This window comes from Mixophyes fleayi, chromosome 1 (genome assembly GCF_038048845.1).
Source record: "Mixophyes fleayi isolate aMixFle1 chromosome 1, aMixFle1.hap1, whole genome shotgun sequence".
NCBI lineage: Eukaryota > Metazoa > Chordata > Amphibia > Anura > Limnodynastidae > Mixophyes > Mixophyes fleayi.
This window is the reverse complement of record NC_134402.1, coordinates 88,392,125-88,418,411: the sequence shown is the minus strand read 5'-3', so window position 1 is coordinate 88,418,411 and position 26,287 is coordinate 88,392,125. Positions and strand designations below refer to the sequence as shown.

Below are 26,287 nucleotides of genomic sequence, written 5' to 3'. Positions count from 1 at the left end.
CCTCCACCATGGGTTACCCAAATTTGCTCTACAGTTACTTGAACGGCCCTGTATTATGTCAATGAATCTAACTTCCTGAGATTTCAATTTTGTTGCACAATGAACTAGAATATAAAAAAAGTTCTTGTACATTTAGTTGCAGAACATTTTAAAAAACTAAAGTGGGTGATGGGTTAATTGTTTTTTATGTGTATATACAAATGGCAGACACATCGGACAAGCACAAAAGTTACATGACGCCTTTGATTAAACACACCCATGAAAAGAACCCATTAATATATCCATATTTATTTCTCACAGTACACAGGTGGCAGCGACAATTTTAAATGATAATATGATGAAACAGAAATTATCATGTATATTTCCTCCTACTGGCTCTGGCTTTCACCCTGCAGTGCACCAAGTTATTTATCAATATGTCATTTATCACATCTGCATTTATTTTGTCTACCTTGTATATCCCTGCTTTCTGTGTGTCCTGTTATGCTGTCCTGCTCTGTGGAGAACTGTAGCGACTTTCAAGTCAACAATAATAATACAGCTTGAATTACAAGGCCCTGACCCAATCTTTACTGTAGTGTGTTGGTTCTTCAGTTTAACGGTCGTAGAATCTTTAGGACAATATAGGTTGCCTTCGGGTGTATGGGGATTCCACACACATGTAATGCCCCCGTAACACATCTGTGCCCAGTCACTGAGAAAACTGTTACATAGTATCATATACATAATAATAAAGTTTAATACAGGCCTTCCTTTGCCTGTGGTATACAGTCTTTACAAATGAATGCAGCTTATGCACACATGCTTTATGCTAGGAGGAATAAGATACCACTAAACAGAGGGAGTCTCTGCAGGGAATCTGAGGCCACAAGAACCTTGAAGGGTACACTGATCTGACAGGAATTAATAGCTGCTAATAAATAATTCTAAAAAGATTCAAACAAAAAACTAATTATTACAAATTAAGGCTACACTAATACTTTCAACATAATAAACAAAATCCCATGTCAGATTAAGATTCCTGTCAGCAGCTGTCTAAGAACCTTCTGGGAATCATTACCAACGGGTTATGCACAACTATACTTCATGTGATATTACAGCAATGTAGTAACAGGCCGTCTGCTTAATGCTGTTACACATTATAGGCACTAATTACTGAGCACTTCATACCATTCATCTGAAAGCTGTTCACTGCATAGCAATACAACTTAATTCCTCCTGGACAGAGAATAGCATATTAGTTTCATTTCATTCACTACAATTGTATTACAAAGCATTGGTTCCACCCAGTCCTTCTTACACCAGTCCTCTAGGAACTTACAGGAAAGCCTTAGCTAACCTATGTTGATCTATTTGTACCACTAATCTTTCTTCAAGCATGGGATGTTCTTAAACCATTATATGGTTAGGGATTCCCTTACAAGTAGATGAACACAGGGTTGAACCGTTTTGTGGGCAGCATGATGGAAAATGTAGAAAAAACTGTGATTGCTTTTAGATGTCTTCTCTATCCAAACCACCCCTGATAACGTCGTTAAAAAACATAGAGCCTAGATCTGTAGCTGTAGCCCTCCATCCACCATTAATACATGACCAGTAATATATGGGGAATTCAGCAAGAATGCGACAGCATGAGCAACTTCATCCGCTTCTCCAAACCGGCCCAGGGGAATCTTCTGATTCAGCGAGTCCTCTTCCAGGCTTGAAGTCATGTCTGTGTGAATGAATCCTAGAGAAGTAGAAATCCTTCAGTCTACAGAGAACTTTCAACCTTGTACAGGAGCAGAAAGTAGCGGAGCAAGTTCTATAACAAACATTTTAACCATTCTGCATCTGGCAATGGAATATAAACTTATATACAAACAATCCCTTAAAAAAATGACACAAACAAGCAGACCTGGCTGTGGGCGGCAGAGTACAAAGTGTACAACTAATGTTGTGTGACTTGTGGTGAAATAGTTACACACATCTAAATACATTTGCTCATCCAATTTTTTTTTAGTATTCCTTACGTGAATGAGATATAAACCTGCTCAATGGAAGAAATAGATCAGTGCCCATTTTCCACAGTAACAAAAATTTAAGCGAAAACAACTCTATAGAAAGGTTTTACTAAAAAAACAAAACAACTCACCGGGAGCGACCACATTGACCCGAATGTTCTTCCTTGCAACCTCTTTAGCCAGCGACTTGGAGAACCCAACTAATCCTTCCTTACTGGCACTGTAAATACTCTGCCCGGCATTCCCTTTGTGACCCACAATACTTCCTGCAGTCACAGAGAAAAGTAACATTCAACATCACAAAATGGTATAAAACCAGCAACACAACAAGGAGACAGAACATTGTAGAGAGACTGAAGGAGATAGGTCAGCCCACAGGACTGCGGGCACTAGGTCTACATGAAGAAGCAGGAGCATAGCTGTTTACGTCTTAGTGTGAACATCAGCGAACATACTGCTGTACTAACCTGCTTTACATCCGTCCACACCAAATTCAAGCTCACAGGCTATATTGAGGTCTTCTGCCTCTACTATACAGCCACCAGTATGACGGATGCTGTTATAGGAAATGGGGCCCTGTGCAGAAATCACAATGGCACCCATAAGCGGTGAAAACACCAAAGCATGGGTCCACTGTGTGGCTTAAGGCTTTGGCCAATTGCCCTGTTTTCCCCCTTGTCCACTTCAACGTTTAGGAGGGGAGAATAAAAATAGTTGAAATGTTTGTAACATAACAAGAAAAACTGTTAATATAACTTTCATTGGGATAACAAGGATTGAAATGTATTTCCGAACTCTTGGTCATAAACTAGATTAAATATATTAAATACTGTCCTATATTAGCTTACCAACGCAAATGTTATTGCAATTTCTGTTGCTCTCTAATCTTGCAGAACACAGCATCACGTCATAGTATATGATGGAGAAAGTGTGATCTAACTGGTGAGCAAAGTTACATAAATGCTGCTCCCTCTATAAATAAATGATTATTATTTATAGGTTAATTGGTGCTATTCTTTATCCCTGGTTTTTAAATATTGACCAATATCTGGGACTGGTAAAAGTAAAGATGGTCCAAATTACCATGTTTACCAAAAATACTAAAAGAACAATATATTTTTGTATGTTAGTTAGGACAACAAAAGAAACAGACACATATTACACATGGATGTACTGGAGGTTTAATTTGCCATTTATTAGGCATATTTTGAAGTCAATGTATTTTACTACCACTGATTCTATCTGTGTGTCCTTCTCTAATGCAACGAACAAAACAAACGCAAATAGCCGATTGGTTGCTTGGGTTTACAGCGCCCTTTATGCGCAGTTATTTGTGCACCAGTTTTTACTAAAGACTCAGAATTTTGGGGGTTTGCAATCTCTGGTTAGAAACACTGACTGCTAGATTAACCGAGCGGGTTGAGTACTGTACATGTTTTACAGAAAGATGCTACAACAAAAAGCACAACTTTGAGTTAGCTTGTCTGTAAGTACAGTAAACACATCCATCCATATAGAATTGTTTGAAACGACACATATTTACCTATATTGACAATAGCTCCACCTTGCTGCTGGACCATGCCCCTTAATGCCATTTTACATGTGTGTATTGATCCGACGAGATTGATGGATAGCTGAGACTGTATGTCCTCTGACTTGGTTCTCAACAACAGTCCGTCTCTGAAAGAGAAATAACACAAAACACACATTTTATTTGACCACAAGCCAAGCCCACGCTTACATTTCTCACCAGGCACATTTCAGCTTAAATTTGGCAGAACTTCTCTGCTGCATATTTTTGGCACATATATATCACTTACAAAAGTAAAACTATCACGTTGCAGGGCTTCTAGAACTTCCTCTGCCAGTCTTACTTGCATCAAAGCACCAGTGACCCTCCATACAGTACACATTGCTCTTCTCAAACAACTGTGTGTGTTCCCTGTCAGGCAGCAGACCTGAGAGGCCTGGCCCACAGAATATACCAGACTAGCACATAATGTGTGACTCAGAAGAGTCATAGAAAACATCACTCTCCCTGCTGTTGTGATGAGCAGCAGATAACAAAGGGGATAATCATCACACACAAGGATACCTGGGAAGGTGAACATTCGCCTGCATTTCTAGGATAGTTGTTTTTTTTATCATTGACTTCTAATCCCCATCTGTACTGTACACTTACAGTAATGGCAGATGAGCTCAACTGAGGTTCATTAACATCGGCTGGTCATGACGGTCACTTAGTAGTCTAGATCCATTCTGGGATAGAGCCGAGACCAACAATCTCAATTTAACTATAATATGCCAAAAATGTGAAATGTGTTCTGTTTAACAAGATATCAATGATCCACATCCATGCATGAATTAATAAAATACAGTTTAAAGAAAGCCGGTGTCTAAAAATGTGGAGGTTCTGGAACACATTGACTGGTGTCGATTTAAATGAGGACTCTACGTAAAAATGTCCTACCCACCCATTTAATCCTATCTCAATGTATCTTCCTGCCAAAAACCCTGTTCAAAGCATTTTCTATCTGAACTTCTCCAGGCTGTGAACCCTAATTCAGTACAGAGATTAAAACAATTATTAAAGGTTTCAACCAACGTACAACATCCAAATAAAATAGCTGTTCTCACGAAACATTGTAGCATAGAAGAAAAAAAGGGATAACTAACAACAGAAATAATTCATCCAATTTCTTACATTGAAAAAACAAAAAAAGGAAAAAAAGAAACACTTTGTTTTGTTCTGTCTAATGGGACATTACTGAAAGATCCATTTTTGTTGAAAACGTAAACTCCATAGATTCTCTTATCTATTGTATGTTAAATAAAGTCTTTCATGGAACATATCAATCTCTGACAATACCAAGCAGACGTGTTGTCGTCTGTATCATGAAGATGTGTGTGACACCCACAAATGCCCAACCTCACAATGTTAATTCCTGTCTCTGATCAGCCAAAATCTCTGGGCGAGACATTTTCACTTATGCTAAATTGTCCATCAGTATCTTGTACACAAGTGAATAATAAACACTCAGTATTCTGGAAATACATCTTCTAGTAAAACCTGAATGTTCAAACCAGATGATGTGGCACCCCCAGGTGGTGTGAAGCAGAACTACTACCACAATTACAGATCATAACCACACTTGGGGACATTTATGAAAACTGGTTCATAAAAATAGGTGGTGAAACACATCACATTGTTTTCATTTTCTAAAATCGAATTGGTTGCTATGGGTACAAAACTCTTTTCATGTGCACCAGTTTTAAAAAATGTCCCATCTGTATCCATAACCCTACGTACAGTCAGAATATATTATATTGGTGAAGTATCACTTATACCAATATGCAATGTGGAAGTCTGGCATAAGGTTAACAGCTGAGGATCTCTTGCACACTAGTGAAATACTAGCAGACTACTTGGGTATAAGATCTTTCTTCTGCTTTTGATACCATCTATTTCGGGTAGGCAAGCTGATCATGTATCACTAGTTGCTTTGCAATGTATGTTTTTTTTTAAATAATATTTTTTATTTGTAATCATAATCCTGTAAAAAAAAGGGTATAATGCACTATGTACTCCTTTTCCATCCTTTATTTACAAATGTTTTCTGAGCTATTGGTGAGAAAAGAAGGGAGACAAAATATACACTGACTGATAATAAGACTACATGCATCTTTATATTCTTAAACCAAGATAGCAGACACACAAAGTGGGAGAGTTCTGGCTATTATACCCATGTATTTTGCACATAACTTTTGGTGTAACAAGCTTCATAATTACTTTTGAAAGCAACAACGTATTTTCCCCTACGAAGATTTCAATATGAACAGAGATACACCTGCATTTCTATTGATATTTGGGAATGTATTTATGATTCCGCACCTCATAAAATAATCATCAATTTTGGTGGTTCATGTTGATTTTTCAAGCAAGCGTCTGTTAACACAGTATATTTGTTAATTTTTGTATAGACTAATTTAAATTAATACCAAAGGGCAAGACCATTACATGCTCAATATCCCTTAAGTGTCTGAGATATCTGTGGAAAGTGAGAAGATAACTTTCAAACGGTTCTTTTTTTTCATCCAACAAGAGTTAGTATATTAGATTGAGTGCAGCATATTACATTATCCCATGCTTGATGCAACTGAAAAGTTTTTATAAAATCTGTGTTAAAGCACCGGGACTTGTCAAACACATCCGAGTTATCAATTACCGAGACTGTAAGGGTATATAACATATTATTTACTTTGATGGCTCTAACAAAGATGGATTTTTAATATAAATGTTTTGTGCCTGTTTGTGTTCAGTTCCGCTTATTTGTATGTATGTATTCCTTAAACTATTTACTATGCTATCAGTTATATGGCATCAGAGGAAATGTTTAGGAAGGAGCAGTCTTCCAGGCCACATCTGCTTCAACATCTATACAAAGACAGTATATACTTCAAAGACAGTGCCACCTTCTGGACAAATGGGAGATAATAAAAGAACATAAAAACTACTTTTTCATCTATGAATAAAAGGAAAATAAATCACACTGCTCATCAAGCTTTAGAACAGTCCATATAAGGGTATTTTCAGGTTTTTTTGCCTATTCTATTAATAGCACCACAATCATCTTTGCTTGGCTCTTGACATTAATGTAAACCAAGGTGAAACACATGTAAGACTGAGCTTACCTAGAGACAATTATACAAACTGGTGCTATGGAAACCAAAAACTGTAAAGATACTTTTTAATCTGCTTCCTTGGGCAAACCGTATTTTTATATGTCATGCAAATACTGTAGTAGTACCAGATCTGAGAATGATATCAGTTGGAAGCTGGCTACATAAATTAAATAAAAATGTCCATTTTTAATTAAATTTTTTCCTGCCTTTCCCAAAATCTGCAGCTAGGAATTGTGGGTCGTCTTATCACATTACAACTCCAAGCTAAGGAGAACTGAGCCTGCCGAGTACTCTACAACATAACTGATTAGGAAGCTCCTATTCCAGTGATGGCTAACCAAGTGTTGTGAAACTACAAGCCCCAGCATGCTTTGCCAGCTATCAGCTAGTTATCTACTGGCAAAGCATGTTGGGGCTTGTAGTTTCACAACACCTGGAGTGTCACCGGTTAGCCATCACTGTACCTATTCTAATGCAGTATACATACAGTCAGTGTCCTTAAAGGGGTTTCCACTTTGGGCAACTCCCTCTCATTGTTTACCAGCTCCCTATTCTTGCAAATAGTAGCCCCCCCCCCACCTACAAAAAAAAAGACTCCCACTTTCTGTAACCCATAGCAACCAATGAGAATTTCGCTTTCATTGACTAACTTTCACTAGATCCAATAAGGTAATTACTGATTGGTTACTGCACAGCTGCACTTTGCTTTAGTAAATTTCACCCAGTATATTACTGCATGTGAGCTAATTAATCTAACATGCAGAGATAGTTTATGCGCTCTATGCTAAACGTTTTTTTTCTCTTTATTTTAAAGCTATATGCAGGCATGTTAAAGATATTTTTCTTACTAAATATTAAATAATAGCAATAGTAATAACATATGCTATTTGCTTTTATTTAGTAGACAACTGTTGTAAGGCATTTTTTCATGCCCTAGTTAATCTAACAGCATAGTGCACAGATTACACGAGATTCATTTCTGAAAGTAGATGTGCAGAGTTCAACCATGTTTCATAATTCTAAGTGTAACATTGGCAAATGTATCGTATTCTTGTGGACAAGTCAGTAGGCAGTGATAATAGATTACATATAATGCTTTACTTTTTATTGTAATGGTTTTGCTCAGCAATTTAATCGGCCAAATATTTCTTATAAAAACTCCAATTAACCCCTATCCTCACTACTGGCACACACAGGTTCCCATGTCCTGAACCCCTTGCAATTCGCCCTACTGCCATCAGTACCAAGCATTTCACCCAGGAGAACTTTGAACGGATCCACCAGTCAGTGACACAGCTGTCCTGTCAGTGTTATAGATTGAATGGATCCTCCAGTCATGGCACAGCTGTCCTGCCAGTGTTATAGATTGAATGGATCCTCCAGTCATGGCACAGCTGTCCTGCCAGTGTTATAGATTGAATGGATCCACCAGTCAGTGACACAGCTGTCCTGCCAGTGTTATAGATTGAATGGATCCACCAGTCAGTGACACAGCTGTCCTGTCAGTGTTATAGATTGAATGGATCCTCCAGTCATGGCACAGCTGTCCTGCCAGTGTTATAAATTGAATGGATCCTCCAGTCATGGCACAGCTGTCCTGCCAGTGTTATAGATTGGATGGATCCACCAGTCAGTGACACAGCTGTCCTGCCAGTGTTATAGATTGAATGATTCCACCAGTCAGTGGCACAGCTGTCCTGCCAGTGTTATAGATTGAATGATTCCACCAGTCAGTGGCACAGCTGTCCTGCCAGTGTTATAGATTGAATGGATCCACCTGTCAGTGGCACAGCTGTCTTGTCAGTGTTATAGATTGAATGGATCCTCCAGTCATGGCACAGCTGTCCTACCAGTGTTATAGATTGAATGGATCCACCAGTCATGGCACAGCTGTCCTGCCAGTGTTATAGATTGAATGGATCCTCCAGTCATGGCACAGCTGTCCTGCCAGTGTTATAGATTGAATCGATCCACCAGTCAGTGACACAGCTGTCCTGCCAGTGTTATAGATTGAATGATTCCACCTGTCAGTGGCACAGCTGTCCTGTCAGTGTTATAGATTGAATGGATCCACCTGTCAGTGGCACAGCTGTCCCGTCAGTGTTATAGATTGAATGGATCCACCTGTCAGTGGCACAGCTGTCTTGTCAGTGTTATAGATTGAATGGATCCTCCAGTCATGGCACAGCTGTCCTGCCAGTGTTATAGATTGAATGGATCCACCAGTCAGTGACACAGCTGTCCTGCCAGTGTTATAGATTGAATGATTCCACCAGTCAGTGGCACAGCTGTCCTGCCAGTGTTATAGATTGAATGATTCCACCAGTCAGTGGCACAGCTGTCCTGCCAGTGTTATAGATTGAATGGATCCACCTGTCAGTGGCACAGCTGTCTTGTCAGTGTTATAGATTGAATGGATCCTCCAGTCATGGCACAGCTGTCCTACCAGTGTTATAGATTGAATGGATCCACCAGTCATGGCACAGCTGTCCTGCCAGTGTTATAGATTGAATGGATCTACCAGTCAGTGGCACAGCTGTCCTACCAGTGTTATAGATTGAATGGATCCACCAGTCATGGCACAGCTGTCCTACCAGTGTTATAGATTGAATGGATCCTCCAGTCATGGCACAGCTGTCCTACCAGTGTTATAGATTGAATGGATCCTCCAGTCATGGCACAGCTGTCCTGCCAGTGTTATAGATTGAATGGATCCACCAGTCATGGCACAGCTGTCCTGTCAGTGTTATAGATTGAATGGATCCACCAGTCAGTGGCACAGCTGTCCCGTCAGTGTTATAGATTGAATGGATCCTCCAGTCATGGCACAGCTGTCCTGCCAGTGTTATAGATTGAATGGATCTACCAGTCAGTGACACAGCTGTCCTGCCAGTGTTATAGATTGAATGGATCTACCAGTCAGTGGCACAGCTGTCCTACCAGTGTTATAGATTGAATGGATCCACCAGTCATGGCACAGCTGTCCTACCAGTGTTATAGATTGAATGGATCCACCAGTCATGGCACAGCTGTCCTACCAGTGTTATAGATTGAATGGATCCACCAGTCATTGGCACAGATTGTCCAGTCAGTGTAATAGAGAGATTTGCAATGAGTGGTTTATTCATTCAAAGTTCTCCAAGATTCTTGATTCATGAAGAACGGATCTCAAAGGAAGAGCCAGAGGTAAAAGTGAGCACAGGAGGACTTGTGGTGGAGGTTCCCAGACATGGGAACCTTGTGGATATGCCAGTTACAATTGATTGGCTGCTGAAAATTACATTTGGTGTAGCTCAATACAGCTTTGTGCAATGTTTTCATCTGGAACAACATATACAAACTGTAGACTTGTTTACAACGCCTGACATATTGAACATCTCTGCTGGTGAGTCTAAAGGCAATATAAAACAATTTACATTCCACAGCAGTTTGCAACCCCCAGATTAGTATAAACTGCTTCAACTCATATAGAACACACTTAGTAGCAGTGATTTATCTGTCACTTTCCATCAGAGCTGTCGCCTTCCTATGTCTGTGACAGAAAGGAAGTATCTTCAAACACCATGTGATAACCAGACCAGACACCAACGTAACATGAGCAATAGAACACCACATAGAATACTAGTACTTGCAAAATATACTTCATGTGCCTCAGGTTGGTGCTTTTCATGTATACAGTATTCATATTATTTTGTATTTAATTGAATATGATATGGCAACTACTTAGCAATACATATGTTGTATTTGAGTATTCTATAGGTAGCATTTTTAATCAAACATGTAATATCACTGTAGGAGGCATTCCCAAGTAATGGCTTAACAAAGGTATAGTCACAACAAAGTAAACAAATTGTACATCTGCAAAGTGAAGGTTGTGCAACAAATGTACCTATTCTGCTTGTACATCATGTAAGCCGGTCCAGATATCTGCAAACATGGAGATATATATATATATGTATCTATATCTATAACAAGAAAGAGAGCAGAGCGCCCGATAGTTTAATATTTCAGGAAACAATTCTTAAAAATGGTGGTAATATATATACGTACCAAATGACTTCTTTTTGGCTGGCGTATCAAAGTTATGGTCCCAACACCTTCACTTAGGTGTCTTCCAAGGCTCCAAACCATATATAAAGGGATATGAAAACGATACGGAAACCAGCCATAGTGTAATACTGTTTTACTTCAAGTGAACCTTCATACAGCAAACACCCAGTGATTGTGCTTAAGCATACCAGATACAAATATGTTATCTGTATTCTTTCCTGAATTTCTCTGTGCCTCTTGGTATGCCTTGATATCTCAAACCAAGAAAATTAAAACCATATAGTGTAGTATTTTTATTCAACAACACTTATCCAAAAATCACATAAGTATATGCGCTCACAAGATAATACAAATTGTAGGCTTATCTGGAATCCTGCGCATGTTGTTATATCCACATCAGAGTCAGCAAGTTCAGTGTAGGAAATCGCAATCCCAGGGTCCAGAAATTTGCCCAGCAATTAGTTAGTATAAATATAGATGATAACATTCTCAACGCGTTTTGTCTTTTTTATATCTAAGACTTCCTCAGGAGAGAACAATATCATGTAAATAACGCTGTCTTTATAGTACAGCAACATATTGCGCATGCACCAACTGAGGAGGTCTGGGATGGGTAACACAGCAAAATGGTAAATACCATTTAAAAAAATCAGAGCATTGTGAAGCTGGAACTATGTACATACACTATAAGGACAAAAGTATTTGGCCGCACCTGTTAATTATTGAATTGAGATGTTTCAATCAGACCGGTTGTCAGAGGTGTATAAAATCAAGCCCCTAGCTATGCAGTCTCCATTTGCAAATATTTGTGATACAAAATGGGTCGTTCTGAAGAGCTCAGTGACTTCAAGCGTGGTACTGTGATAGGATGCTACCTATGCAATAAGATGGTTCGTGAAATTTCATCCCTGCTGGATATTCCACGATAAACTGTAAGTGATATTAATAGAAAGTGGAAGTGTTTCGGGAACATCAGCAACTCAGCTATGAAGCGGAAGACCACGTAAAATCACAGAGCAAGGTCAACAACTGCTAAGGCGCATGGTGCGTAAAAGTCACCAACGCTCTGCTGATTCCATAGTTGAAGAGTTCCGAACTTGCACTGGCATTAATGTAAGCACAAAAACTGTGCAGTGGAAGCTTAATGGAATGGGTTTGCCAAGGCTGAGCAGCTGCATGCAAGCCTCACATCACCAAGACCAATGACAAGCATCGGATGGAGCACACCGACACTGTACTGTGAAGCAGTGGAAACGTGTTCTGCAGAGTGACTAATCACGCTTCTCTGTTTGGCAGTCAGATGGGTGAATCTGGGTTTGGAGGATGCCGGTAGAACGGTACCTGACTGCATTATGTCAACTGTGAAGTTAGGTGGAGGAGGGATATTGGTATGGGGTGGTTTTTCAGGGTTTGGGCTAGGCCCCTTATCTCCAGTGAAGAGCAATCTTAATGCTTCAGCATACCAAGTCATTTTGGACAATGCTGTGCTTACAACTTTGTGGCAACAGTTTGGGGAAGGTCCTTTTCTATTCCAACATGACTGACAAACATGACAAAGCAAGGACTACAAAGACATGGTTTGATGAGTTCGGTGTAGAAGAACTTGACTGGCCCGCACAGAGCCCTCATCTCAACCAAAACGAACACCTTTGGGATGAACTGGAACGGAGATTGCGAGCTAGGCCTTCTCGTCTAACATCAGAGCCTGACCTCATAAATGCTCTACAGAATGAATGGGCACAAATTCCCACAGAAACACTCCAACATCTAGTGGAAAGCCTTCCAAGAAGAGTGGAAGCTGTTATCTCTGCAAAGGGGGACCAACTCCATAGTAAAGTATATGTATTTGATTACAATGTCACTACAGTCCCTGTTGGTGTAATAGTCAAGCGTTCAAATACTTTTGTCCATATAGTGTATATAATGGTTTGAAAAGTCAATTGGAAAGATTTAAGAAACAGGTCTCGAATCTGACTCATCATCAGAATATATTTACAAAGGAACCATGAGAAGGAGGATGTTGCCTCACCTTTACTTTTGGATAGATGCAAACCCCCACCCCCCTTTATGTTTTGTACAAGGGTCTAGAGAACCACAAATGTAATTTTTTACCTGGGTCCATTAATACTAAAAATATTTTTTTTAAAAATATATGATTATAGTGAAAACCAGAGACTTTAAATGAGCTCCTCCATATTGTTTTACATACTATTATAGAGCAGTGCTGAGGCAAAGTATAATAGCACAGTGTGTGAGGGACTGACAAAGTCTGGTGCAGTTGGGAAGGTGGCACAGTAGCAGTCGTCTCATGGTGCTGCACCCTCAGATATAAGAACACATACCTATTTATGCCTGCTGCATTGACCAGGTAATTAACATTGCCGAGAATTTTCACAATCTGATAAAATGTGCGTTGGACATCTTGTTCTTTAGCGATATCACAGCTTAGAGCCAGGTGAGCTGCACGACAAATGATACAGTACAAAATGAGTACGAGTATACATATACACACATATACACACAAACTCTGTGGCAGCCTTCTAATGTGCAATAGGTTACCCTATATTGTACAGATTGGTGAAGCCACTCCTCTGCATTACAGCCATGGGACATGTATAAACTTATTTTCCCCTCACTTTTGCCGACTGGGTGTAATGTAGGAAACACGTGCCTATAACAATTCAAATCTGAGCTCACCTATATCACTATCGTTTACAAGAATATTTACACATTTCACCAAAGGCTAATTATAAAAGGGTGTTTGCAATATTAGGCTGCAGCCCAGTGCTGAATGTGGGGCCAGACCATCCCCTTTTATACTCAGTGGTGAGTATGACCCTGAAAAGAAATAAAGCAAGCTTTGGGCAAGGGGCATAATGTATAGTCAAAAAAACTTGGGGAGATGTTCATAATATGTATTGCAAACTTTTAAAATGGTTTACGAGGTATGTCTATTAAATAACTGTGATTGCACCTAGTAAACAAAGCAGTCAGAGCTTGTTATAACTGAATACATAGTAACCTTGAACATGTCTGAACCTGCATGACAAGCTGCAACACTCTATGACGTTCAGATGATTGTGAGTCACCATTTAGTTTGGTTGTGTTTTCTGTAGAGTGCCGAAAAAATGCTAAGTTTAAAAGTTGAACAACGTGTCAATTTGAAATTTTTAGTAAAATTGCACAAAACACCACCAGAATGACACAGATCCAAACCTGTTTCATAAAGTAATCATTTGTGATGAGACCTGGATCTTCCAGTACGATCCTGAAACCAAAAGACAGTCAATGTACTGGAAAACACCGTCATCGCCAAGAATGAAAATAGCTTGTCAAAGCAAGTCAAAATTCAAAGCGATGCTCATTGTTTTTTCGATATCAAGGGTGTATTTTTGGAAGAATGGGTTCCAGAAGGCACAACAGTTAATCAGCATTATTATAAGGAAGTTTTGAAAAAGCTGAAAGTCAGAAAGAAACGGCCGCAAGCGTGGAAGAATGGTTTGTTTCTTTACCAGGACAATGCGCCTGCTCACACAGCACTTTCTGTGAAGCAGTTTTTGACCGACAAGCACATTACTACACTTGAACATCCTCCATATTCGCCCGATTTAGCACCTTGCGATTTTTATCTTTTCCCAAGAGTTAAATCAGTGCTTAAAGGGACACATTTTGAGTCAGTTGATGCTGTAAAGAAGAAAACGGCAGATATGTTGAAACAAGTGACAGAAATTGATTTGCTCCATGCCTTCGACCAGGGGAAAACAAGACTACAGCGATGTATTAGTGCAAATGGGGAGTATATCGAAGGGGACAAACATTAAATTTGTAATACCAATAAATAAATGTAAGTTTTTTAATCAGTCTCGTTATTTAATAGACATATCTCAAATAATGGATATTGAAGAATTACTATAGGATTATTTCAGAGAGTGATTAAGTCCATTAAAAACTCTGTGGAATGTAGGCTGAAGTCTTGAGAAACGGCCAGAACCGATAATAGTTCTAAACTGCAATTACACTTCATATATAAAATAACATTAATACTGTGAAGGGTCGCCCTCGAGGCCATATTGCAAATACAGTCAGTACTTTCTGCCCCGGCTAGCTGGAGGGCACGGGCAGCCAATACCAGAGGACTTCCCCCCCCCCCCCTTCAAATACAGAGTCACATGTGAGCAGTCTCTAGTGCAGTGCACATAAACTATTGGGCACCAGGCCATCTCAGTTCAAACAGAAACAACTTTATTTATCTTCTCCAACACAAAAGAGCATAACGGTTGCATGTAAAGGTTGTATGACCACTTCTACTCCTCCAGCTCACACTTGTAGCAGTAAAATACTTCTGGTAATTCACACACCTGATGTTGTAGGCACAGCATCCATCAGAGCTAATCATTTATACATGCATATGGTAGGCATGCTGGCGAAGTTCTTGCACCTCATTAGTGCACACTATCCCCTACCTCAGAGACCCTCTTTTCCACCTTTCAGCTAGGCTGCCGCCACACAGCGATCCCCCATCAAGGTATGGGGGTACTTTCCAAGGGGGCTCCTACTGCTGCTGTACTGGGTGCTTCATCCCTATCCAGGGACCTCCTATCATCTCTCTCATGGTAGCTGGGAATAACTGTTAGATTATTTTACAGTTGTTACACATCCCAGTTGTCAGGGATTTCTGCATCACCTCAACGTAGTCACATACTGACTTGCTGACTCACAGTGCTCTCCTGACTGCAGGGTCCAACCGTACAGCTACACATGGAACTCTCCCTCCTGCTTAGGACACATGAATCAGTCTAACAGGGCATCTGGCCATGAACTCTCTCACCGGGTGCCGACACTCATTGGGACTCTATCCAGGGGGCTCTCTTTTCTCCCCTGTTGTCATACAAATGCGCTTCCGTGGCAGCTGCCACACACTCGCCTCTAGCCAGGGTCTCTGACGGCCACTCATCCATACCGCTCTTCCACGCACACTTTTCCAGCCACTTCTTATCCAAAGGCTCTACCTTCCTTAAGACCTTTGTAGTGGGGGACTCTCCCCCTCTTATCCACTGTCATCCAGGGGCCACTTATGTAGGGCTGCACCTTCTCACACTCTCCCCTGCACTGGTGGCTCTCCTGGGGTACCACTGAAGGTGAGGATCCCCCCTCTGACACATCCTCTCCCTACGGGGCTCTTACTTGCTTGGGGGCTTTTTACTTCCCTCACTGGGCTCTTAAATGAGGCCTCGCGGCACCCGCCATGCCCCCTCCACTTTACTGCCTTTCCTGGGCTGTTAACTTTGGGGAGCTGTATCCACCTTACTGGGGGATACAGTTACTGCTTAACTCTTGCGTATCGCGGCATCTGCTGCCAATCCCCCTCCCTTTCACTTGCTGGGGACGTGGGACCACCCACCTCCTGCCTGGGCCCTGACTAACATGTCTGCTTCTTCCCGGAAGCCAGAGTCTTTATTGACTCCCACCTGACCTGCACATCTGTCCCCTCCCGGCCCTCCCGCACAATTGACCACGCCCCAACCAATGACACTGAAAATCACTTCCTCAAATATAAATTCATAAGTCACTATGCAAGCACCCACTTATGCTTTATAGTTACACACCTCCAATCTCTCCAGCTGTAGCTTTGGCTACATCCAAGTTTCTTGATATAACAGCGACCTTATGATCTCTTTGAACTAATAACTTTGCAACAGCTTTTCCAATACCTCTGGATCCACCAAATACAGCACAAGTTTTAGCCATCTACAAATAAAAAACGATATTAAAACATCTTATAACATCAAACTTCAAAATGTTATTAGTAAAAAGTAATGGACAGGATATTCATTTTTTTAACTGTGTATGTGACTCTTAAGTAAATGTACCTGGTTTATTGATTTATATTGTTCTTCTCCCGCTTAACTCTCTGAGTGCAATTGCTACATTATTTCCTTTTCATTTACCTATGAATTAACACTGAACTTAGATGTCTATGCAAAGAACCACTTCAGCCTTAAATGTCTGAAGTGGTACTATGTAATCAATGACTATTTCTGTAACAAAATACTTTTCTGACTTCAAACGGTCTCAGATTGTCTGAAATATTCTTAAATATTTTAGACATCCCATGGAATAGATTAAAAAGAGTTTTTATTATGTTGGCACTGCGTCTTAAAAGTCTTTTTTTCTTTAGCCGACCCAATATTCACGTGAATGAAAACTATCCATTAACTAGGACCTATTGGCTCATGGCTCAGTGAGGTTTTTATTTGATAGTGACCTGTGTGAATGTGATGAATTCCCTTCAATTGATGTCTGTCTGCTAAACGTAATTAAATATCATTGTAATAAGCTAGAAACTATAAAAGGACGACATTCTAGTATTCCACTTACTGAAGTAGACATGATACTTTTGAAAATTGACGTGTGTGTGTGTGTAAATTTAGACTGTAAGCCCCAATGGGGCAGGGACATTGAGTTCTCTGTACAGCGCTACGGAATTAGTGGTGCTATATAAATAAATGGTAATAATAATAACATAAACTATTTTACATGGGGGAGTTGGTTAGCAGTGCATCATAAGATGTCATTATTTACTTATCACCAGCCAATTTTCTGAAACGTTATGGTCTTAAAATACACAATATTAGAAATCTCTATGGGCAATGTAAAAACTGTTATTATAGATTTATATCTAAATAACTCTAGCTTTGTAAAAAAATACTTATTAAAGACTTGGATTATTTCTGTTATATATCTACATCCATTTAAAATAAAAGGTTTAAAAAGGAAAAAAAAAATGCAGAAGTTTAAATGAGAAAACTTACTATTGGTCTCTTTTCTGCAAATACACTACAGTTGGATAAAGTTAAATATCCTTGCAGCTAGGATCGGTTAAAACTCGGCAATCTAATATATACCAGATGTTCTGGGCTGTCTTAACACATTCAATAATTGCAATTTACTTGAGGAAGCAGAATTTATACTCCATTTACATAAAAAAAACTATTTAAATGGATTTTATTTAATAGGAACTGACTCCAGCCTGAAAATAGCACTCCCCAAAGTCATGGGAAGATTTATTTCCTAAAACAAGATGAATGCATTAGTATAACTTAATCATTTTGACATGGAGCTGTAATTATCCCCACTGCTATTTTGTTTAAAATAATTTGCCACATAACGTGTCAGATATATTAATTAGGTATTTTATATCCAATTTGGTAATTAACAGCTGTCAGTGAGATTCTATAATATACACAATGCAAAACAAATTATTTTTATTTTATTAAATAATTTATAAAAGTACTGCAACGTATGTAAAACTTCCTTTAACCTGACAAGACTACAAGCTTCATCTCTTATGGGGATATAACAATAGTAATCTACAGATTACTATGTCAGTATGGTCTTTGCATATTGTAAACACTCTATTAGCACTAAACAGGTTTTGCATTATGTAGGTTCTGTCAGATGTTTGAAAACAGTATTGCCACTACTGTACATACATTTTACATTGTAATCCCTAATTTACAGTCTTCAAAGTACCATTCAAAATTGGTGTAAAATCCAGAAAATAGTAACATGACTCCCAAGCCTTCAAGTAGCTTTGCCGTGCTAAAACCCGACTTGTGTGTTGTTACTCTACTGAGTAACAACATAAAACAAAAACAAAGTACTGCATGGTACTGTGATTGTACACAATACTGTACCGGTTTAATTTTTGTTGTGTGAAATGTGTGATTTGGGCCCATTGAAATGCATTAGACCATTGGCTTCAAATGTGTGTACTGCAATTGTATTTTTAAGGCTAATACAAGGCACGAAACGTGTTGGAAAAGGGAACCTATTGGTTCCAATGACCCAGTGATAGATGGGGCACAGTCTGACCAGGAAGGTGTACAGGGGGCACAACATGCAGGGAGTTCTGCCACTATCACATGCCTCGTTTTCTTTTTAAGTTAGAAAAAAAAAAAACTGAATAAAATTAGGACAAACTACTGAGAGGCCAGTGCAACTTTCTCATCTTCCGCGCAAGCACCATATTACCTGCACTCTTTTCAGAGGCAGTCAGTGTACTCAGACCCCTAATAGCACTGACAGGCCTGGGTCTCCTGGCATCCTCTGCAGAGAGCACTGTAAAGATGGCGCTAGCGTCTGCGCTGAACATATACATTTTCACGTGTTTGAATTTGTGGTGTTCAAACACCAGTTTGTCTTGGGCCTTGGGGAAAGAATGATCTACGAAAAAAGTGTAAGCTCAGGGAACTTACAAAACCAGGCAAAGTGAAATGTGGGTTTAACTGTATACATCTGGTATGTTAGGCTTTATAAATAAAGCAAGCTTAGGATTAGCGATCCATTAATTTGCTAATGTTTTTAAAAATTTAGAAATTGAAACTTGACTTTTGCACACAAATTAATGTCTAGAAGGTAATGTGGTGTCACAATGTCAGCTACTTCTCAGTCCACAGTATCACAGAATAAGGGAAGTTTCAGAACTCATTTCTCTGTAACCTTTGACACCTTATTTTGTTTAATAGAATAAATATTTATGTATTAGTGAAGTGACATGAAGTCTGCATTTACAATATAACTCTACACTAGCTAAATCTTCCCATAATATATTTTGATTTGTATTAATAGAGGATATAAACTAATTCAATTTCACTTTGCGTTAAACAAAAGCTGTTATTAGTAATAAGCATATTGGTGTTGGTTCTATGAAATACCCTGTGCCCTTGGGTCACCCTGCAGGTACCAAACCAAGATATGTTGTGAGAGCTGTCGGATTAGTATATAAACAGCTGTAACACTCTGGAACCAAAGAAACATTCCAAGTGGGAATTGGGTCATTATAAAAAAAACAGGTTTCCGTTTTTGTGCGTTTTACTAGCATTTGTAGTGGTAGTACAAAGCACACATTTGAATCCAGTGTGTAAAGGGCTTAATAACTACAATTGGTACAGCACTGCCCACATTAGTGTGTGTGTGTGTGTGTATGTATATATATATATATATATATATATATATATATATATATATATATATACATACACACATAGGCAAACCGGGGGGGGTTCCTAGTGCCTGGGGCACTGTATAATTGAGGTGGCTGGACCCTGCTCCCGCTTCACACAGCTCTGCTTGTAGAGGGAGAGCTGCCTGCACCTAATGGTAGTACACGCAACATTGTTCATGTATATTATGAGGATAGGAAGAGTTGGAGAGAAGCCACACCCCCATGCATGCTGGTCATGCCCACTGGCGGCATGGTGTGGAAACCCCCCTCTACAAATCTTGCGTTTGCCCTGAAAAATATATATATATATATATATATATATATATATATATATATAGCCAATCAGTATTAAATAAAGATATATTAATATAGAATATTGGCTTTACTTGCTCTTTGAGCATGTATTATCCATTTTGTTTTCAAATATATGTACAGGTGCCTCTTACATGTTTGGTTTTTTTGCTTGCATTTCACCTGTAACTTAAATGCTGCACATAATATACATTTACTTCTACTCTAAAGCACAACATAAACCACTAAACAAAGTGAATGTTTTCAGTTTCCGAAAAATAAAGTAGGTCACTTTTTGTAAGTACAAAAAACAGTCTAGGGAGCTTATTTAAGAAAGCAAATTCTTCCTACCCCTATGTACCAATGCCCTCGGGCCAGTGAAGACTGACGTGGAGTGTCGTTGGCAATAGCTTTCGCTGGGAGTCTCAGACGAAGAGTTCAACATGCAAAGCATGGGGAAGCCTATTTACCATGTACAGCAGCGATACAAGTACCGCTGCTGTCCTCTTATCACCATCTCTTGATGTCGATAGCACCGCCTCTGCACAGGAAAATGCTTTATTATTTAAATGAAGCATTTTTTTCTGAATTTAAATAAATATAAAAATGTTTCTTCTATTTTAAATTTTTCATCAAACTTATTTTGTTTAGCAGAAGCAGATCTGGAGTGCAGTTCACGTATGTGGGTTAGCTCCCACACTGGCCTGGGAAAGCGGTAAGTTCAGCCTTACCACTGCCAGCCAGTATAGACGGGAGCTGAGTATTACTCAACTGCTCTGATGAAAATGTATTGTTAACTAGCAGCATGAGAAGTGTTTCTAGTGCTGTCACAGAAAATCTTTCATATCAGCGGGTTTTAATAAATAGGTCCCTATGACTGAAATGCAGGATATTATTATCACTGACAATGTTATTTTTAATGGAAGCCACACTTTAACAATAGCTAAAATAACAGGGAAGATAGGAGACAATAACTAGGTGTATTGTACAGATAGATGCATTAATATCACTGGCAACACTTTCAAGAGTGATATAAATAAAAACAGACTGGAGATTACATGGTCTACAAAGCTGAGTCAGACAACCTGCACCTACCGCGCTGTTGTGGAACTACAAGTCTCAGCAGGCAGAACTTCCAGCCCACAACAGCAGCTATAGAGAAACATGGCCAGGATCTGACACTAACATACACATTGTAAGACACAACATACCGTAAGAGCTCAGATCCCATCGTTATGAAGCAACATTACTTATAACGTTATCAGAGTTATACTTAACGCATGAAGGGAAATGCGGAGTAAAACTATGACTGGACTACAAGTACGGGTCCCCGCAGAGGACAAACTTGCTACGAGCTCAAATGTAGTGCTACGGATAGTCAAGGGAGACATACACCTACTGCATTATTCTAACACGGTCACAGAGTAACACTGGTTGTATCTAGAATAGAGACAATTCATTTGTATTACGTTCAGCAAAATCCACAGTCTGGAAGACGATTAGTTCAAGGCAATTAACGTTTATAGTTAGAAAAATAGCATTACAAAAAACATTGCCTATGGTATAGGTGCTCTTACAAACCTCACTTCTCCAGCATGAAAACCATTATTTTTTGTATAATGTAGATCCATGTTCATCATATTACTTACTGATACACATTGTAAATATACTGTCAGAACTTTTTTCTTTATTTCCCAAACAAAATGAATCATATTTCCCATACCGGGGATGTGCCTAGCACTTTGAAGTATTAGACCGTCCCTTACACCCCTCTCAAAACCCATTAATTTCCGCATGGACAAGTGGCAAGCGTGCACCCAAAGCCTTCAAATCAGACTGCCCTGCCTAAATCTGGACAGCTGGGAGGTATGAGAGTAAAGCTTGTGTCCCTCTCCCCAAAAAAGTAGAAAGTGATGGGTGGGCACCAATACTATCATCATCATCATCATCATTTATTTATATAGCGCCACTAATTCCGCAGCGCTGTACAGAGAACTCATTCACATCAGTCCCTGCCCCATTGGAGCTTACAGTCTAAATTCCCTACTATAGACACACACTCACACACAGACAGACAGAAAGACAGACAGAGAGAGAGAGAGACTAGGGTCAATTTTTTTTTTTTTTTTTTTTTGATTGCAGCCAATTAACCTACTAGTAATGTCATCAGTGGTCAAAGTGGGCTGGTATACAGCGGTATGCCATACCGCCACTTTTCCTACTACTTTGATTGTAAAACTATCAAATTCCATTCATATTTTCTGCACCGCCACTTCTAAATTTCCATACTGCCGCTATTATATTTCCACTTTGACCATTGAATGTTATTCCATTTCTGTCTGCTGGCACCATTGATTCATTGAGTGGAGGAAGGCAAAGCAGGCAGCACGGTGTGGTGCCCACAGGAATAAATACATTTATTGTTATCTAGTGGGGAGGGGCTGGCATGGGTAAAGTGATTTAGGAACTTCCGGTCGCAGGGGTCCCACAAGTCAAGGCGATGGCACAGGAATCCTTTGACACATTGGCACGTGAGCTCTGTACACCATGGACATATGACAGTGCAGACCAGTTTCAGATAAGATTCATCTGGTAAAAACACCACCTGTAGAATCAGACCAATCATTGTTAAGTAAGTGAAAGGAGCCAATCACAGTAAGGTCAATAGACTAGCAGACTAGTTCTTCCTAGCTGCATGAAATGATGAAACATCTCTAAGTGTCCTTTAAACGATGGTTCTCCAATAATCAAACATAAATGCAGAAAATTACCCAATTCTAGCGATCCACCTGATCCTGTGGCTGGACTCTGCAGTTTAACTTTTTTTCCTCCCCTCTGGAAGATTCCGGCAGTGAAATGCAAGACCGGAGGGTGACGGGGCAGCACAAATCGTGACATTAGACCCCGCTTCCACAATGCAATGCCTTGATTGTGTCATTTTGTTGTGGAGGGCAGTGCCAAAATTCTTGATAAATTGCGTTGTGGAGTCTCCCATCCAGCCTACTTCAGTAGGAAGTGTTAAAGTATAATTTTTAATAAATCAATATGATTTTATCTTTAATCATCAGTTCATTGTACTTTACTATGACACTATATCTGCCCTTATTAAAGAGGATAAAAGCAAGATTTCTATATTGAATAAATTACCTTTCTTTCAGACAGTCTGTGTCTTTGTTAAAATTAGTTACTTTGAATAATAATTATGTGAACTGTTTCCATTGTTTAAATGATATAACACTTCTCTCTTGCTGACTATGGTCAGAGGGTTCAGTAATGAAACTCCAAGCTAAGATGTTGGCTGCGCTGCCTATTTCAATCTTAAACTAATGTTTTATTAAATAAATGTATTTATTTTCCCTTTAAGCAACTAGAGCGGACAGTCAATTATTTTCTACTTTTAATGAATTGGGCAGGATGCGAGAGAATTGCTTGCTCTCCCAGGAGACCTACCCAGAAAGTCTCTTGGACATTTCGTGAGAGTGACCAAGTATTTCCCTCCCAGTCACTTTAAAAGATTACACTTTTAAATTCTTTATTGTGGGCAGAAAGAAATCTTTTATAGTAAACCCCTACACCTGTTACTGTGGTGGTCTCTGAACAGGTTGGTACAAGCAGAGAGAAGCACTGAATTGGTGGTGAACAGCTGGCTTCCATGTCATGTGACCTCTTCTGCACACTGCACGGTGGTCATGCAAGTCATCCAATAAGAAGAGGGCATGTGGGGAGGTGTGAAGGGCATGCAGGGAATCCTGAGTGGCATGTGCAAGCTCAGAGTGACATAAGAGGCATGTGGGGAGGACTGAGTGGCAGAATACATGTAGGGGCATTTTGGAACAAGTGGCAGGTCAGAGGGCTTTTTGGGATGAATAATGTGGGGTGACGATGTTTTAGGGCTGTTGTTTTTATTCTTAAAATTAATTGTAATGTGCGGTGCCTTTACGGGCTTGAGGGCTGCGTATGCAACCCTTGAAATATATTGGCTTGATCATCGCTGATGGTGCTATAACTTTTACTGTACTGTATAAACGACATTTATAGGAACTACATTAAGTAGCAAAACTGTATATTGGTGGTGGGGTGATGAAATGAGGTTCTCACTTGAGAAATAACACTGCTCCATAGCACATTGACAACAGCCACAGCCAGCATATCACATGACTAGTACCATAACAACAGGGTTGTGACGCACGGGGCCATGGGAGCTGAATGTTTGAATACTGGCATAGAGTTTAATTTCTTCTTGGCCCCAAAAGATTACACTAAAATAATATCCCCGGAGCCCCTTCACAGGCCTCCCAACATGATGGCCCCCTGACATGTTCCCCCGTGGCCCTGTGTGTGGGTCATCTAAAAATTCACATAAACTGCCTTATGGATAATTTACGAATCACATAACATGCTGACCAGCAATGCTTTTTCATGTACACAAGTGTACCTACTTGCCAAGAACATTTCAACATTCACGTTCATTTCACGGTCTTCTGCAATCTTGTAAAATTAAAAAATAAGAATCAATCTAGTTTCTTAGGTTTACAGATGCTTCAAAAATGCATAGGGACAACAGTACAAATGTCACATCAGTAAGCTGTGTATAACCAATTTATGACAACCCCCTTTATTTATCTAATCTTTTTAGTTGCTATCCTAAAATGCTACTTGTTGGGACTGTCTTTATTACATTGTCATATTATTGTCTGTGTATGAAACTTTTTATTACACTGCTCGAAATAGGTCTACATACATGCTTTCCTGCTGGAGAATTCAAGTGATTTTGCAGGTTGTAAAAGCAGTGATCGACCCTGTAAATGCACATACTCCACCCAAACAATTAAGTTTAAATAATGTCTAACAACATGAAATCTAGTACTTGTGCGCCTCCTCCTCATGGAGCTCCCATGATTAACCCACACACAGGCCCAGCGCTGCCATTAGGCAGCTGCCTAGGGCGCAGAGCTCTTGAGGGGCGCCACTGAAGTCAGGCACTTATTCAATGTATTACTGTGTGGTGGCCGCTGAGCTTAACTTCCACAGCTGCCGGCTGCCGCACACCTTTAGATCGAGAGGAAGGAGGTGCACTGCCCCCCTCCCTCCTCCCTGATTGACGGTTGTGACATCATCATCACGTCCCGACACTGTCAGTGAGGAGCCACACAGAGAAGAGCCGCTGCGTGAAGAAAAGACAGAAAGTAAGTAAAGAATGATGTGATGGATGGGGACATTGTGATGAAGGGGGCACAGTGTGATGCAGAGTGGCAGTGTGATGAAGTGGTGACATTGTGATGAAGGGGACAGCCGTGTAATGAAGGGGGAACTGTGTGATGAAGGGCCATGTTAGGCCCGTCTTTTTTGGGTTACTTGTCATTTCCATTTGGACAAATAAAGGAAGAGGATATAAACAAACATAATATAGAAACCTGTGCTCATATACAGATACAAAATGTAATCGTTATGGTTACTAATCACTTCTATTATGTTACTCTCAAGAAGGGTATGTGTTGTCAAACAATGCCAAATGGATTTGAACTAGGATGTTATGTGAGCCAGATAAAAACCCTTTAATATAACCATGAACCAATGGGAAATGGTTTTGAGAAAAAGCAGGTTATATTGGATTAGATGTTATGCAATACAAAATAAATCTTAATAAATTAAGCCAGAAAATTTGTATATATGAAATGTTCAAAACATAAATGTACTGAATCGAGAAAATTAATTGGATAAAGGCAAACGGTATAAACTACACAGTCCAGATATATCTTGATAATAAAGGAGACGTGGTTTTCCAAGTTGTATCCACTCGAATAGTCAAAAAGTTCTCCAATTAAGAAGATGAGTGGAATAAACAGCACCTTTTTATGATGTTGAAATGTTCATGAGTTCTTAGATGACCAAACTAACCGTGGTATTTCTTGATGTAATTCCGTATCACTGTTAGGAAGTTGATTAATTCATCTGATGTGGATAGAAATGTTGGGTCCTGTTGGTTGAGGATGCGGATACTCCAATCCTTATATGTGCGAGGTGTTTTCTTGTAATGAATGCATCTCTGTAATAACTATTGTGACGTTAGAAGGGAATCAACATCATGGATTGGAATCTTACTTAAACAAACAGGATAATTCAGATCCTAGATGTTGATTGGTGATGAATTCAATAGTACAGTCATGGCCAAAAGTTTTGAGAATGACACAAGTATTGGTTTTCACAAAGTTTGCTGCTTCAGTGTTTTTAGATCTTTTTGTCAGATGTTGCT

The 26,287-nt window shown here is 39.6% G+C and overlaps 1 protein-coding gene across 1 annotated transcript; it reads right to left on the bottom strand.

Annotated features, from left to right (window-relative positions):
* Positions 1–272: 272 nt before the first annotated feature.
* On the bottom strand, positions 273–21,354 carry CBR4 (carbonyl reductase 4). Its single transcript, XM_075197850.1, has 6 exons — positions 21,246–21,354; positions 16,343–16,484; positions 13,079–13,196; positions 3,547–3,683; positions 2,135–2,269; positions 273–1,729 (listed from the first exon to the last, which is right to left on the bottom strand). The coding sequence occupies exons 2-6, from the start codon at positions 16,482–16,484 to the stop codon at positions 1,551–1,553; spliced, it is 711 nt and encodes a 236-aa protein (XP_075053951.1). The 5' UTR covers positions 21,246–21,354; the 3' UTR covers positions 273–1,550.
* Positions 21,355–26,287: the final 4,933 nt, after the last annotated feature.

Coding starts and splice junctions, on each gene's coding strand:
- CBR4 (XM_075197850.1), bottom strand. CDS start 16,484: ATGGCTAAAACTTGTGCTGTATTTGGTGGATCCAGAGGTATTGGAAAA. Junction 2,270..3,546: donor TGGAGCTATTGTCAATATAG/GTAAATATGTGT, acceptor CTGTGACTGCAG/GAAGTATTGTGGGTCACAAA. Junction 1,730..2,134: donor GGTCAATGTGGTCGCTCCCG/GTGAGTTGTTTT, acceptor CTACTTCTCTAG/GATTCATTCACACAGACATG.